At 36.6% G+C, this 18,289-nt stretch overlaps 1 protein-coding gene across 1 annotated transcript in view; it reads right to left on the bottom strand.

Moving 5' to 3' along the window:
* Positions 1–5,843: 5,843 nt before the first annotated feature.
* PRKX (protein kinase cAMP-dependent X-linked catalytic subunit) overlaps positions 5,844–18,289 on the bottom strand; it is a 116,557-nt gene continuing 104,111 nt past the window's right edge. The window contains exons 7-9 of the mRNA XM_067560997.1: positions 13,997–14,074; positions 10,529–10,678; positions 5,844–10,135 (exon numbers count right to left, since the gene is read on the bottom strand). Of these exons, the coding sequence (XP_067417098.1) occupies positions 10,553–10,678; positions 13,997–14,074 (204 nt within the window). The 3' untranslated portion in view covers positions 5,844–10,135; positions 10,529–10,552. The remainder of the gene's footprint in view (positions 10,136–10,528; positions 10,679–13,996; positions 14,075–18,289) is intronic.

An 18,289-nucleotide genomic window follows, 5' to 3' on the forward strand; every position in this document is an offset into this window, starting at 1 on the left:
CAAACATCACTTTATCTAGCAGTATATTGCAATAGCTTTTCCTCTTCAGGGGGTAGGTGGCTGTGTTGAGAACATAAGCATTTGTATTACTGCCCATTACAGGAAATTCTCTTACAGCTCACGGAGTAAAGCTACTGCTTTTGATCCAAAATTCAGATTACAGCACGGATGAGTTTCTCATACCTCAGCTGATTTAAGGGACTGATTTAATACTGTCTTGTGGATCACAGTGGTGCTGTAAAGCAACCTTCAACATGTCTTGAGGTCTGCTGGTGGTAGGTTAGGGAAGTTGCAAGAAAATTGACTAGCACAGGAGTTTTGTTATATATGTCTCTAGAAATGGACCTGAAGCAAAACCCTGACAGTGACTGAGTTCTCGTCTAGGATCAAACTTTCTTCTCTGTTGTTCTTTAAAATGTTCAGTATCTCTGGGATTCATCTTTTTTAAATGAATGGTTTACATATGACTGTGTTTTACTCCGCCAGGAACTAAAACACGTGGATGATGATTATGGCTGATCAGCCATGTTGTAAACACCCTAGAGAGTCCCACCTCATGGGGAGGCTTGCATATACTAATTGAGACAGGATTCTCCAGAGACCAACAGACAAAGAAAGGACTTTTGGATAAACAGTCCTAGTTTAAACTGACTCGGGGCTTTCTTTCTGATCCAGAAAACGGACAAGATTTTCTGTCCAAGGGGAGCCTTTGTGGAAGGTTGGAAGGACTTGACCTACTAGGGCCACGTAAAACTGATGGGGGTGACCTCTGGTAAGCTTTTTAGTTCATTTTAACATGTTTTGTCTCTAATGTTTTCACCTTAAGAATAAATGTTCCTGCTTAGAAAAAACTGTGTGGTAAGTTGTAACTGCTGGCAGTTACATTGGTTATAGCCTCTGGAGAGAAAGCAAAGCACAGACCTTTTAGGCAGTCTGTACTGCTGTGTAAGCACAGTGTAACCCAGGGAGCTGTGTAGCATTAAAATCCTGAACAGGAGAGATGGACACTGGTCTTCCCCCAAGAAATGTGATAGCTAGGAGCTGGGAGCCTAACGTAGGTGCCCTTGGTCAACCACAGAAGGGGCATCCAGCTGCAATTGCCTTGAATTGGTGATATTAAATTAGTTCTTATACACAGCATAAAAAGCTGCTTTGTTGAGAGACATGATCACAGCCAGTTCTGGCCAAACATTGTTTGGACTACGTCTACATCGCAGAAAGGACTGAATCAAGCTCTAAATATGTACCTGAATCATACTACAGCATTTCAAGTTCAGAGTTCAAATACGATTCTGGTCTCAGCTACACTGCAAACACAGTCTTTATGCTGTGCTGAAACCAGGTCTCCCAACATAGTAGCTATTTAGTGCACCGATGGGACTTTACTCATTAAAGACCTAATGGCATTTTCACAAAAGTCTGATGAGTTGTTAATTCCAGTGTCAAGTTTGTTAGAAAATCACATTCTGACTATTTAAATTTTTCTCCCCCTGCTGTTCAAGAGTGTGGATGCTGCTAGGGCTTATTAAATAGCTGCCACATTTCACACAGGACATGGCTGCAAACACAGTCTGATGTTATATTACCTTTTCATGGGATTGATGGGGTGGATGACACCAGGTGTCCACCATCCCCAGTTTATCCTGTGCCAACATATGGATCTAGGGACAATACCACAGAAGTGCATCAGTTCTCTCTTGTACTTCCAAACACATATGGGGGCACTCAAAGTACCGATCATTTGGAAGAGGTATTGAGGAAAAAATTCAACCCAATACTTTAAAAACAATTTTTTTTCAACTAAATACTTATCTATGTTCCTAAGCTAATCACAACACATGGTCCATGCAAAGAGGTCAATATCTTACACCATCATGTGACATTGATGTTTGTGCACCAATTACATAAAATAAACAAATGTAGATCAGACATCTGACATAATAGAAATAAGATCTTTGAAATATTATGTTGCCAGAGGAAGCAGAATCTCCAGCTTTGGGAACAAGAGTCATGACTTTGCCTCAGGTAGACACCATTACTGCTATCAAATCATTTTATTCTATTGACATTCTCTCTTCACTATAAAAACTAACATGCAGCAATATCATTGTACGAAATTCCAATCTAAAAATTATTTCAGGACGTAATGTATTATATCAGCACAGAAGTTAAAAGGTTGGTTACAGTCCTCATTTATAAAACCCTCTTTATAACTAGGAATGCTACTGTGGAGCAAAAATTTCACTAATAATGTTTCAACCCAGGAATGATTATTTTTTCTTAACACCCCCTCCCCCGCCCCCCATTTCTCAAATCAAATTTAATTTACAAGATGGAAAAATATAGCTAATTAGCACAGGGACCTTACCTCCCCATTCACACAAGTAGTTCGAGATTAAAATTGAGAATTAAAGTTTGAGTGCATAAAATGGACAAAAGCTGTTATTTAAAAAAGGCATATCAAATCTTTCAAAGTGCATTCTAGTAACTAATTAATTGTATGAATATATCATATATAATTCAATGAATTTTTTATAGTATGAATCCATAATATGTGAATGTGTGACTGTCATATATAAACAATATATATTCAGAGAGGAGCAACTCAGGCCTTAATGTTTGATTTTTAGAGCATGTGGCATTCTTTTTAAAAAAAAAACAAAAAAAAAACCTTACCAATGCACATGAACAATAGAAAGCCTGACACCTCGCTCAAATGTTTATTGCTGGAGAGCTTATATATAGAGCATTTCCTACATTATCAACTGTGCCACACAGTTAAAAAGTGCCATCGCAATTCCTTACTTCATGTCTTCATGTTAAAATGCTGGTTAATATATGCTTTTTAAAAAGAGATTTCAATGTACTGTGACAAAGTACTCCTAGTACCATTTACTTTCCTATAATGCTCGAACTCAATCTTTGCAAAATTGCCTATAGACTTTGCCATAGTGCAAGTTCTCTTTTTTTATCTTTGTGTAAAAATTGCCATGACATGGTACCATTATTTTTAATGAGCTGTGAGTGCTCAGTCATTGTACAAATCAAATTCCAGGCGTCTTAAGTTGGGCAGCCAGAAAATGAGGAACACAATTCAGTGACGACCTATGCACTTTTTGGTTAATTGACTTATTGAGCATCACAACAGAGCTCTATAGCAGAGGCAAGGATAGAATCCAATTTTCTAGGCCACCATTCAAATATCTTAACCATGAGCCCATCCTTTCTCTGCCTGCAGTCTCATTCATAACACAATCTGTATGTTGGCACCATCCATCCTGTGCACTGAATGAGGCAGGAACCCTGTGGTTGGGGAACTAGCATGCGGTCATGTAATTGAAGACTCATTATGCATAAACACAAAGGAGACAAATTAAGGCTGCATGGGCAACATTCATTTTGCCATTTTCTAACTTTTGAGCACTTGACTTTATAACCTTAATGTTCTTCAACATACCCTATTACACATGAAAAAGTATATAAACATTCACGCTTCAAGGCCTAAGACAACAAGGAACTGATGGGGCTTGTGAAGACAACTTCTCAGGGCATGTTAAACTATTAAACTACAATTGTCTATTAAGTTGTCGATGAGCACATTGATTAGATCCGATATGGCAATTCATGATTTTATGCATCACAAAGACATGCAGTATGCAGGATGAGTACCTATGACCCCCAGGATGTGTGGGTCTGAATCACAGAAATGCAAAAAGGATGGAGATCTCATGACAAAAGTTCCATTTACAATTTAAAAGTGTAATGAAAATATTTAGGTACCAGGTGTGTAGATCTCATTTAATTTCATGGTTTCAAATGCAGTCTGAACAATTTCATTTTTTACTGTAATTCTTCTTCTTTATATGGTGTTATTAGGTACATTAATGTGTAATCTAACAACCTAGTTACACTGGTTGTGCCTGTAAATTTTGAACCATTGGTGTGGCTATGGCAGGCACTAGGCTATCACTATGCTAGTTCTAGGCAGAAAGAGCAAGGTTGCCAATACAAAAAAATCGAATCTTCTCAGAATTATGTTTTAAATTTATTATCAGTTCTAGTCACAACTCTGGTTGCCAGTAAGTATGCACAGAAACTCAAGTAGTGGAGGAAAAATGGTTATTCCTTGTGCCAAAAGCTTCCCTGAGGAGGAGGGAGGAAAAAAAAAAAAAAAAAAAAAGAGGGCAGGGAGAATCAAAGGTATCTGCCAGGTATGTCAGTAACCTCCAAAGTAATTTTATTTCTACATAATCATTTTATTTGAATGTTGGGCAGGTCCTTAAAAAAATTCCTCTAAATTAGGTAGAGTTGCAGCTCAGTAATTTTTCAAATTAAACTGCTATTCTTTCACCAGCATTAGTTTGCATACATGGCTGCTGGGAATTGATCCTCAAATATACGCTGGATAGAGCTTTGTCTTCAGGGGAGACAGCAGCCTGGTTTAAGTTGAAAGACAACATTTCAGTCCAATAGAAACTGTGTCAGCAGCAACCACTTCAACCCCATAAAGGGATATATGTCAGAGTGCCCCCTCAAGGTTTGAGATAAAGACAGCATCATGTTAAAAGACAGAATTATGATAATGGGAATCCTTGGACATTACCAAATACCGCCTTGTCAAAAGTCTGAATCAGTCTTCACTTAACCAGTTACCCTGTAGCAAGAAAAAGTTATAACAAAAGACAAGTAGTGTTTCCTGTATAATAAGAAAGCAATACATAAAAGTTAAATGACCAGTCATTGGATCTGAGGCTGATGGGTCCTGACATTAGTGTCAAGAAAACAAAAACAAAAACCAGGAATAATGATCACAGTAGTGAAGTTTAAAATACAAATGACAGGGTCATGCAGGTGTGAGCTGCCAAGCCAAATTCTTCATTAAAAGTCCAAATCCTCTGACATTGAAAAAGTTTGCTTTACTACATTAATGGGGTAATTCATTTCCCCTTGACTCATAACTGAGAAATGGCTAAGCCAGAGCTCACTGAGGAGGTCTGAGGTTGAGGACATTGGTCTTTGGGAGCAGCTGTAACAACTTTAAACTTTGGTTTGAGTCAGGCTTCAAGAGTGAGTACAAAAAGTTGTTTTGAACAATAAGGATTAAAATTCATGTCCTTAAATGAAAAAAATATAAATTCCTCTCAGACTTTAAAGAATAGAATTTTAAGTGGCTGATCTAAAAGTATTTTGGTCGGTCCAGTTTTAAGTGACTTGCTAGGGAGACCATTCTAAAATAGGATTTTACAGTTTGGATTTCACTCACCATTATATGTTATCAATCCAAAACAAAAGAAATGTAGTCTATCTAGCAGGCAAGATATACATTTTAAAAGGTCGATGCAACCAGAGAGTAGCTGTCTGATACCACAGCTACATTAACATCTGTAAAACAGCATGTATTTTTCGGAGGCTTCTAAACACATGAAACTTTTGATTTAATGTACTTGCTGGAATACATGTGTTTTCACATTTGATAAAATTAAAAACCAGCATGAAATGAAGTTGGAGGAAGATATAGATCATTAAATCGTGAACACTGAACTAGATTAGGACAAAATGTTTACACAGTTGAATGAGAATTTTGCATATTATATTTTTCACTACTGGAGATATCCCTGAACAAACATGAATTGGAAAATGTTTGTTCTCCAATATTTCCCATTAACTCTTCATGCCAGTGGTTACTGAAATATCCTTCACCACCTGAGTATTGTGCTGAGAAAGCTGGACTTCTGCTTTAAAAAGGGACAGTTAAAAAAAACATTAAGCATTTTTATTTTGAAGGCTGGTGCAGAAGTTATACCCTCTTCCCACTATAAATAAAAGCAAATTAGATTTTAGACACTTAAAAAGATAGAAAGGTTTATTAAACAAATCCAGAATTGACAGATATTACATAAATTAAACAGCAGTAGAATTTTAGAGTTTATGTACAGATCACAGTGATTTTCATTGTGCAATGAGGGCTGATTTATGACTTTGAATAGTACTTACACATGGGATTTAGGAGAAGCAATCAACAACATACAACATTAGTCTAAGTTAACCTTGGAAATCTAGCAGTTTAAATTGGTTAAGTAATACACTGATGCCTGCTGCAACTACCACTATTTACTATACAAGTATTTATCAAGCAGTTACATTTGCCATAGAAAAGTGCAAAACATGGAAAAGTCTGTACACAGTACAGTACAAAAGGAATCATGCTACAGTTCTTGAAAGCTGAAAAATAATTCTATAGCATAGGAAGCACTGCATCACAAGTATTCTGAATGGCAAGCAGATGGGCTGAATAGTAGGCATATTTTAACTGCTTTCAAAATTCACAAAATCCCTGTTCATCCAGTTAAACAGTTTAGTACCTATATTTTGATCAATTAACAATGATTTTTCTACAGTGGAAGATCACATTATTTAAAGCTCAGTAGCACAATTCATCAATTAAGCTAGTTTACAGGAAAATCTACAGCATGTTCTCCATCTAAAATTATGAAGCATTTTTATCATTTTGTTACAAGGCAATTGAATTTACAATGCAAGTTTATTCACTTAAAAGCTCATATTGGGCAGCTTAAAAAACAAATATAAACACAAAAATAAAGGTAATTTTAATGTTTCTTTGTTAACATTCTTGTTCACTGAAGCTGAAGAAATATAAGGTTTTATATACTCTTGTGAGAAAACAGAGCTAGTTTATATGCAAAATACATGTTAACAAAAGCAACCATTATAAAAAGAACTTTAGAGAATATAACACTTGAATCAAATAAAAAAATGAAAAATATGTTCTAAACTACTGAAGAAATCAGAGTTCTTGGTGCACTGTGTTTCTGGGAACTTCTGGTTTAGCACGCATACATATTTGCAATAGTGTGGTGTGAAGTCCCAATCAGCAAAGAGTTAAAATGAAACTGCCCCAGTTATGCAAATAAATAAAATGAGGAAACAGTGGTGCCTCTTATTAAGTTCTATATTGTACAGGAAATAACTGCTCATAATTACAAAACAATTTTCATTTAAATAATGGTATGAAAGTGGTTTATGGTTAAGAATTTTAAGTTATCAAAATGGGAAATAAAATTTATACTAGAAAACATGTAAAGCGATTATTAGTCTGCAATAATTAGAGATCAGCAGCTGAGCTATATATACACACACAACTCCAGAAATAATGTAAAGTCAATCTACCAATTTAGTTCACCTGCCTGATTAGATTTATTTCTGTACTCTCTGGCACAAAGAGTTTCAGTGCATCCATTGCCAGCAATGGATACATTTCACAGGCAAAAAATCTCCTGGTGTGAAAGCATTCAAGATCAATTATCGCCAATGTGGTAACTGTGTTCAAATGTAATGTTATTCCCCTCTTCTGGCTTTGAACGTGTAAACGAGGCATTAAGCAGTTCAGTTTTATAATCTGCATACAGAATTCTTGAAATTCAGCACACTTGTTGCAATATGTACATTTTGTAATAAGAAACTGGTTTTGTAGTCCTCCATAAAATACTGTAAGCTTACACATTAGAAAGAACTGTACTCTCCTTAGAAAATACAAGCTCTGTGTGCTGTGTATTTACTTACTTATTCTACCAAGCCAGCAAAAAAAGTTCTCCCTGCATAAAAATACAACATGCCAGACCAAACATTTTACAGAGATCAATATATTTCACCGAGAAAAATGACTGTCATTTTTATTTATTATTATTTTTATTTATAACCAACTGCTACACAGTATTTCATGTGAGTTGCATTTGGGGACTATTAGTAACCTGCAACATGTGGCACTTGCATAAAGTTATCAAGAACACAGAATTTACCATTTAGTGTCACAGTTTACTACCAGATAGACACTGTCTGCATTTCTGCAAGTCACTTACGTAATCAGACACATCCCTGTACTGTGTGTAGATTCAGGGATAGTTCCATTAATTTTTCAGTATAAAGCAGTATAAAGCGTCTGACTAATTACAAAATGACAAACATACGTCTGTTATCTCACTGCAGTTGTGTACTGTTTAGAACTAGGTAGGTCCAAATGTCAGCAGCTTTTATTGCTAGAGACTCCTGGCTGAAATCTGACTGAAGTCAGAAGCAGAATTATTTTACTAGCTAAGATGATGAGCCAAGTGATCATTTGAATAGCACATTCTATACTGCATTCAGCATGCAGTTCAGAACCACCATCACCTTTGGCTTAGATTTCAACAATACCTAGGGCATTGTAAGTTATGACTGAGGTGCAGAGCTCTGTGGGAAAGTGTCCACATCATCTGCTTTGGTATTCTTAAACTCTAGTTAGAGCCAGCAGTGTGAGTAATAAGACTCCAGTGTGCAGATGTGCCGTTTCAAAGAAATACTTTTGGCCTAAACACCGTAATTTTCACCACAAATCGTATCTACAAATCAATGATTGGAAGCATGGTTTTTGTTTTGTTTTTTAAACCCTGATATTTCAAAATCAATTCCTTATGTTAGCGCAAATATCACAGTGTGAAACATGAAATAAAATATTCTTGAATTATATCTAAATCTGCCTCTGTGTGTATACGCATACACGCATCACCTGTAGTATATGCTGCTATTTAAAAGGAAGCACTATTGCAAATACTTCTTAAATCCAGTGCTTTCCACTTATAAACTGATGTGGTTCACCTAGAAAACTGATCAGAGAAGAATTAAAATAGATTAGGTTTAAACCTGAAGTCCAATCCTGCATGTGTCAAACTCCTAATGGAGAGGACCTACAGGACAAGACCCTAATGAGTCCAGCCCTGGTTTTTCAAAAATAGGAGCAGAAAGTTAGGCATCTAATTCCATATTTAGGCACCTGCCAGATTTTCAAAAGCACTGTGCACCTAACAGCTCCCACTTCGGTCAATAACAAACAGAATTTCCAATATAATGAAAGTATTCCTGACACTGCTCATACTCTGAACTTGGGAGAAACAGAGCTGCTACGGAGAGCCAGGAAGTTTAAAAATAGAGCTAATGTACAGATCATTTCCACAAAAGTTATATAATTGCATGATTTTTGGGGAAAATATTCAAAGATAATTCTATATTTTGCAGCATAAGCAATCAGTAACAGTTTTTGGTTGGTGTTTTAAAATGGGAGATTTGTTGTTAGGGAGGATTGAGTACTCTTCACTAACACATTCCACTGTTTGTATTACTGTTCACATATTTTAGACGACACATTTTTCAGATTTGCACCGAGTACCTCATTTCTCCAATTTAAACAACAGAAATTGGATGAAGTAGAACCACAGTGAGAGCAACAATAGATCAACCCCCTACTAGCAGCATACCCTGCTTTATATGCCCTACTGTGATTTCACATATAAGGGAAACCTACCATACACAGTGTGTAGTCACCAAATGTCATGTCAGGTAAAAACACAATGCATTGTTTTAACAGAAAACCTTATTTATGAAGTCATTAAGATGACTCAAATGAATAACAAAACTTGCCCTTTTTCTTTCTGCTTTCAAGTATTATGGTTGCAAATGTGAAGCACTGGAAATTTTAGGTACAAATCTTTTTAAACTTAATTATTTTTGTTTGTTTTTTTTTTATAAAGAATTATAAAATGTATATAACAGGATGAAAAACATTTATCCTTTTAAGATTTCCCCCAGAGAACTTCTTGAAAAACATTATTTGAAAAATAAAAATCATAGACTCTGCAAAGTACAAAAATTTACATCTTTGCACATTTTCTGTGCTTTAATCGTATTGTATTCATTATATACATATATACTAATTTGTGCTTTTAATTACACAACTTTAGTATAAACTTATAAAATTAAGTCTATGAGTTAACGAGGCAAAAAGGATCTGGGCATAGCAGGAAACTAACATTAAAACATAAGTTAAACTACAACATAGAATTTTTAGTGAGTCTACTACAGAGTAGACTTTCAGTATCATAATTTGTTAAACTAATGCCAATTTTATACAGTTAAAATGAGTCTCACCTGCCTGCCAATTGCTTAAATATTAATCTATTAATGTTCACGGATGAATGCGATAACACTCTCCTACATGTCAAAGAATGTCTTCATGTTTATACTCAATTCTTCTTTGCAAACTTGCTAATACCACTTCAATCTTCTTCCAGTTTCTACTATAAAACTAAAAAAAAAAGGTTTAAAGAATGCCAAGTTTCAGACTAGTGCAGTAAAATTAGAATGCTCTGAATAAGGGACATGCAAATACTTGGAACACTTCACCATAAATTTATCTAGTATCTCTTCATCTAGCATACTTTGCATTATTTATATATTTACAATTTATTGGTTCAGCTACTCTTTATACAGCCCTTCCCCATTTTTCTCACCCCCAACCAATTAAAACCTACTTTATAAGATGCAAGGTGATTTATATAGTGATGTGATAAATAATCAAAAGCTGCATCTTCTGCATAAGGCTGTTATACAAACCGCTATTTCCTATTGAATTACAACATACATACTGCATGCTGCTATTTTACTAAGGTTACTGCTGACAAAGATGAAGGCCTTATACCTTGCCTAGTTTAGTTGTCCACCCTCAGAAGTTCTGAAAAATTTCTAGATCTTTAGGGGCTACAGGAGTGGTTTTGTTCCAGTCATCTTCAGGATAAGCTTCAAAATTAGATGTGTCTCCATCATTGGATACCTTCGGCAGTATTGGAGGCTGACCAGAAATAAACAATACAAAAATGAAATAGAACCTTCACATACCACAATAATTATCTGTTATTCATCATCATCATCTTCTTATTGAATGCATACTGTAGTAGTGCCTAGAGACCAGTCAGATTAGTGTCTACATTGTAAATGCCATACAAACAAACAGCAAGTGACAGTCCGTGCTCAAAGAGCTTGCAGTCTAAAATACGAGCCATAATACAAGGTCAAGAGAAGAAAGCAGGTTGGGGTGATGATGAGGGAGACAGGATAACAAAAATAAGACTGGGTAAGAATTATACAATCAACTTGCAACCAGCATATCGTTATCACGTTGTAGATTACTCTATGCATTATGGAAGAAGTGATTTTTGAGTAGAGACTTGAAGGATAAGATTTATGGATTTAACTAGGAGTTTTTCCCCCATTCATGAAGAGATGGGATGGGAGTGGCTGAGGGAGAAGCAGGTGCTCTAGATTGCCATCACTGGCAGAAAGGAGGCCGGAATGAATGGCTCAACAACCTAGTAGGCCTAATAAATCAAGGGTAAATGCTGAAAGACCTTAAAGCTGAAGACCGGGAGTTTGTGTCTGCTGCCAGTGGAGGGACAGAGTGTGTGTGGTGATGGATGATATGGTCTGTGCGATGAGACAGGAAGAGGATCCTGAGAGCAGTATTTTGAATGATTTTAGAGAGGGCATTCATATTTTCAAATACGATAGTTCTATTAAGATAGAGATTAAAATGTCTATGATTTAACTCCTGATACAAGGGTGAGTAGAGTTAAGAAAAATGCACTGGAATAACATTGACTCTGCATTAAACCCAAGAGTACAAAAACTACATCAGGCTGAAAACACATCTGTTTTTTCCTAGAGATCTGACCACCATCAATAGCCATATCTTCTTAACTCTAAAGGTCAATGGACATCTTACCACTGACTGTAAACTGGGAAATATTCATAATAAAGTAGGGCCAAATTATATATGGCACAAGACCTTTCCCCTGTGGTGGTATTTCCTTCACATTAATGGGGTAACAGGAAAGGAAAAACAGGCAACAAGAAGGAATGAAGAAACACCATAAGAGAAAGGAAAAGGTAGAGAAAGTAGAAAGGAAGGATAAAAAGAAATTCTCTCCCCCAATCCTCTTAAAATAATTTGGAAAGCGGGGAGATGATTTTATAATCATTGGTAGGCATGCTCAACACTTCTCAATTGTTGCACAGTGCTTACATATTGTGGAGAATGGCACCTTAGAGATACAGTAAAGAGATCCAATTGTAACAGAACATTTTTGGAAGCTTGTTCTTATGAAATATAGTTATTGCAATTGCTTAGTGACTAAAATTTTAGTAAGATATATAATCAGCCAGTGACTTTTTTCCTGCTAAGTATTAAGAAGGGATTTAGTCATATTAAATATTATTGTATTTTTTACATCCTTGCCATGGTGACATCAGTACTTCCTTTTGCTGGCAACAGGAAATGTGCCTCTTTCCAACCCCTCCTCAATCAAGATTTGCATAAAAGATTTTTTTTTTTTTTTGTTTAAAAAAAATACCCCTCACCTAATCAAACTTGTGGAATAATAGGGGACTTGCTGATTGCAGGGATCAGATCCCTAACTGGATTCTGTGGGATTAGCTCCACTTTGGTGGGGCTCATATGGGTACTGCCCCTCCCCTCTGGCTTTTTAGCTGCCCTGGTCAGACTGGCAGGAAAAATGTAGTAGTACTCTTCCAGGTGGCATCAGAGTGAGATGCTTTTGTTATTACATTATGCAGATCTGCTATTGTTCCTCTCCTTTCTCACATACTTTGATGAGCACTGGGATAGTTACAAATATTGACATTTAAAATCATCCTTGGGCTTGTGAATAAAACACTTTGAGATAAATAGGGCAGTTCACACCTATCGGAACTATTGTTTCAGATTCTCTGCAGACTCTGCACAAGTTAACATTCATTTAATGTTTTCAAGGTTTTCTTCACAAGAGTAGGAACTAGAAACTTCTTTTTTTAAATGAAAGCTGAGATTCAGGAGATGGCTGCTTCAAAAATGTGCTGGCTTGCTGATTCAGCCCAATTCAAGCACTGATGATAAAAAAAAACTACTGTGTACAACCACTGTGTTATGTAGATGAAACTCATAACTTCCAGTCCCAGAGTCAAGAGAGAGAATGAAGAAACCTTCTCCCACCCTGCACATTTAATTTTATGAGTTCTTTCAAAGAAGTATATCTGGATTTGGTTTAAGACCTTCATAGACAAGAGCTTAGCACTTTTATTTATGGCATAATGAACTACAAAATCTATTCTCATACCCTTCCTTTTCAACATTTTTATTGCTTTGTGATAATGGCACATAAGATGGAGATGAGGAAGGAGTTGCTTAGATTCAGTTTTAGGTTTGGATTTTAAAAGGATCTTAATGGAGTTATGGGAAAAGAGGAAACAGGATGATAAATATAGAAAAAGGAACTGAGTCTGGAAATGATAAAGAGACTTTACAATATCTGAAGTTAAGTTTAAGCTAAGGGTTCTAATATTGAACAGTCACATATTGTTTCTCTGTCAATTTTTTGCTCTCTTTCACATAGGCATTATTTAAAATCTCTTTGCTCTAAAGAAGTTTCAATAATTATATCCAGAAGTTTACTGTTTCAAAATCAAATCAAATCAAATAAAAGCAAGCAAAAATGTATCTGATTAGCACTTGACTGACCTTATGTGGTGGAATAAATCACAGGATTATTATTAATTAAGTGAAATTATACCACCTGGAACTTTTCTCTTTTTTAAAGGAGGAATAAGTTTCATCTGCAAAAGAACTTCGGTATATTAGCTCCTATATATTGGTTGAATTTAGTGCTGCTAAATCTGTTAGAATTTTAATAATAAATTCATTTCCCACCCAAATGCTTTACATTTTATTCAAAGATTTCTTCTCTGCACTGAAACTTAGCATAGAGACTCAAGCCCAGAAGAAAATATTTCTACCAATTATTTTTGAGAAACAGCTATTAACTAGTTCTTGTTAAATGAGAGATATGTATGTAATACATAATTTTCAGATTTTTAGGGATTTTGTAATATAAACCCATGCCAATTTGACAGATGTTAAATAGGGACTAAGGAAAGGTATATCTTTTTAAAGAGTCAATATTTGTAAACGCATCATATGAATATACATTTTAAATAATTCTGTAATAGGTCTTAACTGTATACACATGCAACATTATACACCAACATAATATCAGAGGAAATTTTACATGGATGACTTTTGGTTACTATAGTCTAGTAAGATTTTTATACAACATACCTTTAGTTTTCTTTGGGGCACAGAATCCCAGTCTGTAGACCGGAACCATCGGTGCCGTTTCACATCATCTGCTCCATTCTTTAAATAAAACCAAAAACCAAACAAAAGTATTAAAGATAATGTGTATGCAATAAAACTTAAACTGATATTTTATTATAGCTATCCCCCCACCCCATCCCCAAGTTCAAACTTTATATTAAAAAAATTCACAGAAGCCTAGAACTCATCCATAACCCTGTAATTCAAAGGGAGAGAGAAAAATGAAACATTTCAAAGCTTCCACAAGGCATTAAATAAATATTGAGTATAAAAGAAAATTAAGATATTACATACATTTGCTCTGTGTCTTGATCTCATTTATAATATAAGCAGCTATTTCATTTCTGAAAAGCTTTTAGCCCCAGTTATACAGCTTGGACAAGATTCCTTGGTGATATGAAGAGCCAGTGCAAAGTCCTCTGGACTAGGTAAGCCCCCACCCTGGGTTCCAAAGGACGGTGGTGAGGAATAGATGGAGTGGTGGCTGTACCCACTGTGGGCCACTGAAAAGGTCTTGGGCCTGGCACTGAATAGGGCAATAAAGTAGTCCAGAGAAGGAGATCTGCATTTACACAGATCCAGTGGCACCCAAGATCTCATACAAGAGGCATAAAGACATGGGAGAGTGTGGAGCATCCCCATACTGAGGTTTTGGGATGAGTGAGTATATTTTTCCCATCCTCAATATCCTCTCTCCCCTGGCATTTTATTACTTGTGAAGAGCTAACAGAGAAAAGTGAAGTAATGCTGCTAAAAAGTCATTAAGAAGCCAATATTAAGAACTTTGAAAATATACACAGTTAAGAGATAGATACACAAATGATTTTAATGAGGTGTATGCCCTTAACCAACCTGCAATCCTCAAACTGTTGCCTGTTAAACACTGGTGGCCCAATGAGCTGAGGTGGGCTATGGATAGCTGTCTGGTTACATAGGGCCTGCCCTCATTCCCAGTCACTAAACTGCAATCAAGGCAGCTAAAAACACATTAAATACTGTCCTAATTTTTTTTTTCCTAAAGAGAATTCCTGAAGTTGCAACAGAAATATTATGCGATTGTGACCTGAAGGGGACATAATCCACAAGACAATTATTTTAATCAATGCCTCACTATGGAAAAGTCAAGATCTAATGCTGTAGGCACTAGTCTTCTTTGTATTAGCACTGGAGTTTCCATGTATCTAGGGTAATTTCATTAGAGAAAGGGAAGGAAAAAAAAAGCTGTTAACATATAGCAAGACATCAGGCTCACTAATTTTTCAATACTAAATGAAAAGTGTTGATTTTCCACTTTAAAAAAAAATCCTTTTAAGCTTTACACAGGAAGATGAGTTATTAATGGACCACAACCCTTAAATCATTTCTATTTTTAGGTTTTATCGCTAACCATTTTTCTTTAACAGTAGTTTGCCCAAAAGACTGCAAAAGAAACATACACACCATTTTATGGAGAATGGTGAAATTAGTCCTAACTTAATTAACATACAGAACTAGAAAATGATCATCAGGTCAGGTATTTCTTGCAAGCTAGGATTTGGGGGAACCATAAAAATCCACTCAACCATACATAGAATCCAACTTGTGTGGGGATGGCCCATCTCTCAGATGAAAGATCATCCTCTTATGAAAGAACATCCATCATTCTCCAAATGTCGGGTTTTTTTTTCCTAAACTACATGGAAGAATATTTCTGCTTGGCTCCTAAATGCACCAGAATTTGGAGACCACAAGCCCTCATACACTGTTCATCTAACTTTCAATCAGTTTATCTAAACTTTTTCCAAGAATTACCCACCACTAACAGGTTGCTTCCTTGACATTGCTGACCATACACTACTAACCAATCAATTGAAGTTAAAAGTGCATTTCCAAGAGAAATAGTCAACTCCAAAAGAAGCAAGTTATCCAGTCACAATTACATTGGGCAGTCATAACAAGCTTGATGCTTCCTTCACTGAAAACCTTGTTGAACCCATGAAGTCCCTTCCCAATGGACAGTTAACCTACACGGTGTCTAATCACTGGTACTGGGGGCTCCAGATCTGGGGAGGTACTTTAATTCCTGAGAAAGAAGGTTGGGAACCTGTAGTAGGAAGGATCTGTAAACCAGGTTCATCTTAGAGCCATGAGAATAGCTCCCAATTTCTCTCTTTTTTGGGGGGAGTGCAGGGGAGGATATGTAAAGCTGCATGAGACCTGTGGCCATAGGACTGAGGCATCTTGAGACAAGTCAAATGTGCTAAGTACCTGGTGTAAAGCCTTCAAGTTACATCATAGACGTAAAGCCTTGGGTACAAAATGAGGGTTAAAAAACCCCTGGTGTTCATTAGAGAGACTAAGATATCCATGGTTGGGAATTGCATGTGGAAATCAGAAAAACCATCAAATGCCATGCTCTGGGGAGTACGATGTTGCATGTTTGGAAGAGACACATCTGCTTTATCTTTCCCAGACCTGAAGAGCTCTGTGTAGCTTGAAAGCTTGTCTCTTTCACCAATAGAAGTTGGTCTAATAAAAGATATTACCTCATCCACCTTGTCTCTCTATATCCTGGGACCAACACGACTACAATAGCACTGCAATTAACACCTCAGGTAAGGAAAACAGGGTCTCTCCAACAGCTTTTATCTAGAGGTGAGAGCGTTTCCCCTGATCTCTTCTGCTCTCCATAGGGACTTCAACGAACCAAACAATTATTGTCACAAAACACTTCGTATCAGACTGAGAAATATCCTTAATGACAATTGAGTCATGAGCCCACCACATGACAGGGACTTGGGAGGATGGGGGAAAGAGGATAATTATCGTCCAAGTTCCAGGTTTGATCAGATCCAATATGTAGGAAAACCAGGGAGGCGCTCAGGAAAGGAAAGGAGCTCAGGAACTCACCTCAAGGGAAAAAAAATATGAGAAAGTTAAATGGGACTAAGTAGTGATTGAGCCTGAAAAAACTGGACTGGTGACTTTACTTTGGATGCCTTCTTTACTTAGAGGGAGGCTCTCCCAAGGAGAAGTAGACTCAGATTAATGAAGCTCTGTATGTGGTCAGCAAGCATTTGACTCTTAACAATTAGTCCTGGGTTCTAAGATCCAAGGAAAATATAATGAACCAACAGTTGTGAAAATAAGGAATTACTATGATCTTCTTGTTCCAGAGAGAATGTTGGAGGGCTGAAATTTTCCTCTTTAGATTGGTTTTTGATTTGAAATACATTGAATAGGACTAAAAATTGCTGATCTGAGGAAATGTCATTTACTCCCGTGCCAAGAAGGTTTAGAACTCTAGTTTCTTTTGAGATATGAGAGCATAAAAAGGTAACAATTTTGGGTAACGGTGGAATCTGTTGAAAATCTCTGGAGTAACTTCTAATGACAATGGACCTTACCCATTGATCTGAGGTGATGAGTCTCCACTGCTGTGGAAACTCTGAGACATAGCCTCTGATTTGGATTAGTCCTTGAGGTTGACTATAGTCAGACTGACTCCCTGTATAAGCAAGTCTGTGTGATGAGTCCTCTGTCCCAGCTGATGAACCTGTAGCTCTGTAGAACTGAAAAGCCTTTTCCCTCTGGATTACAGAATGAAGGATACCAACTAAAATTAGGTCTGGCCTCTGACTGAGGTTAACATCTGCCTAAGTTTTCTTCCCCATCCTATGGAAGGAAGCTGCTCACTGCTAGAATGGACAAAGCAGAACTAATAAGAGAGGAACATCTTGCTTTGTTTACTCTGGCCATGTCTTTAAGTCAGAGCAGAAAGAATTAAAGAAGAAGATACTGAAGAGGAACAGCCAAACTGCCTGCTGTGCTGGGGTGACCAAAGAAGTAGATGGAAGTAGTGGGAAGAAAGATGAAAAAAACAAAATAAAGCAGACTCAAACTGTACAATGGTGGTAGGAGAAAGCAAAACTGAAGACAAGGAACAGTATGGGGGTAAAATGAGAATTTTTCTCTCTTATATTCAATATCCTTACTTCCCTAAGTATTTACCTTCCACTTTGTCATTCCCACTGCCACTCTCAGATCAAGTGCTTCATCAGATCAGTCCTTTGGGTCTCTGTAGATGTCCTGATTTGTTTCTGTCTACAGCTGTTACCTGCAGATGTCTCTATTTTTAAAGCATGTACATTGTATAACTTGCTTAATTTATCACACTGCTAAATTATTTCCTTCTGGGGAATATGGTGCGAAACAGGACTTGAACTATTGTTAACTTACAAGCACTTCTTTGGTTTTGAAGCCCTAGCACACTGC

This window comes from Emydura macquarii, unplaced genomic scaffold (assembly GCF_026122565.2).
Source record: "Emydura macquarii macquarii isolate MOO-44397 ecotype Brisbane River unplaced genomic scaffold, CSIRO-AGI_Emac_v2 contig_2362, whole genome shotgun sequence".
In the NCBI taxonomy this organism is placed as follows: Eukaryota; Metazoa; Chordata; order Testudines; family Chelidae; genus Emydura; species Emydura macquarii.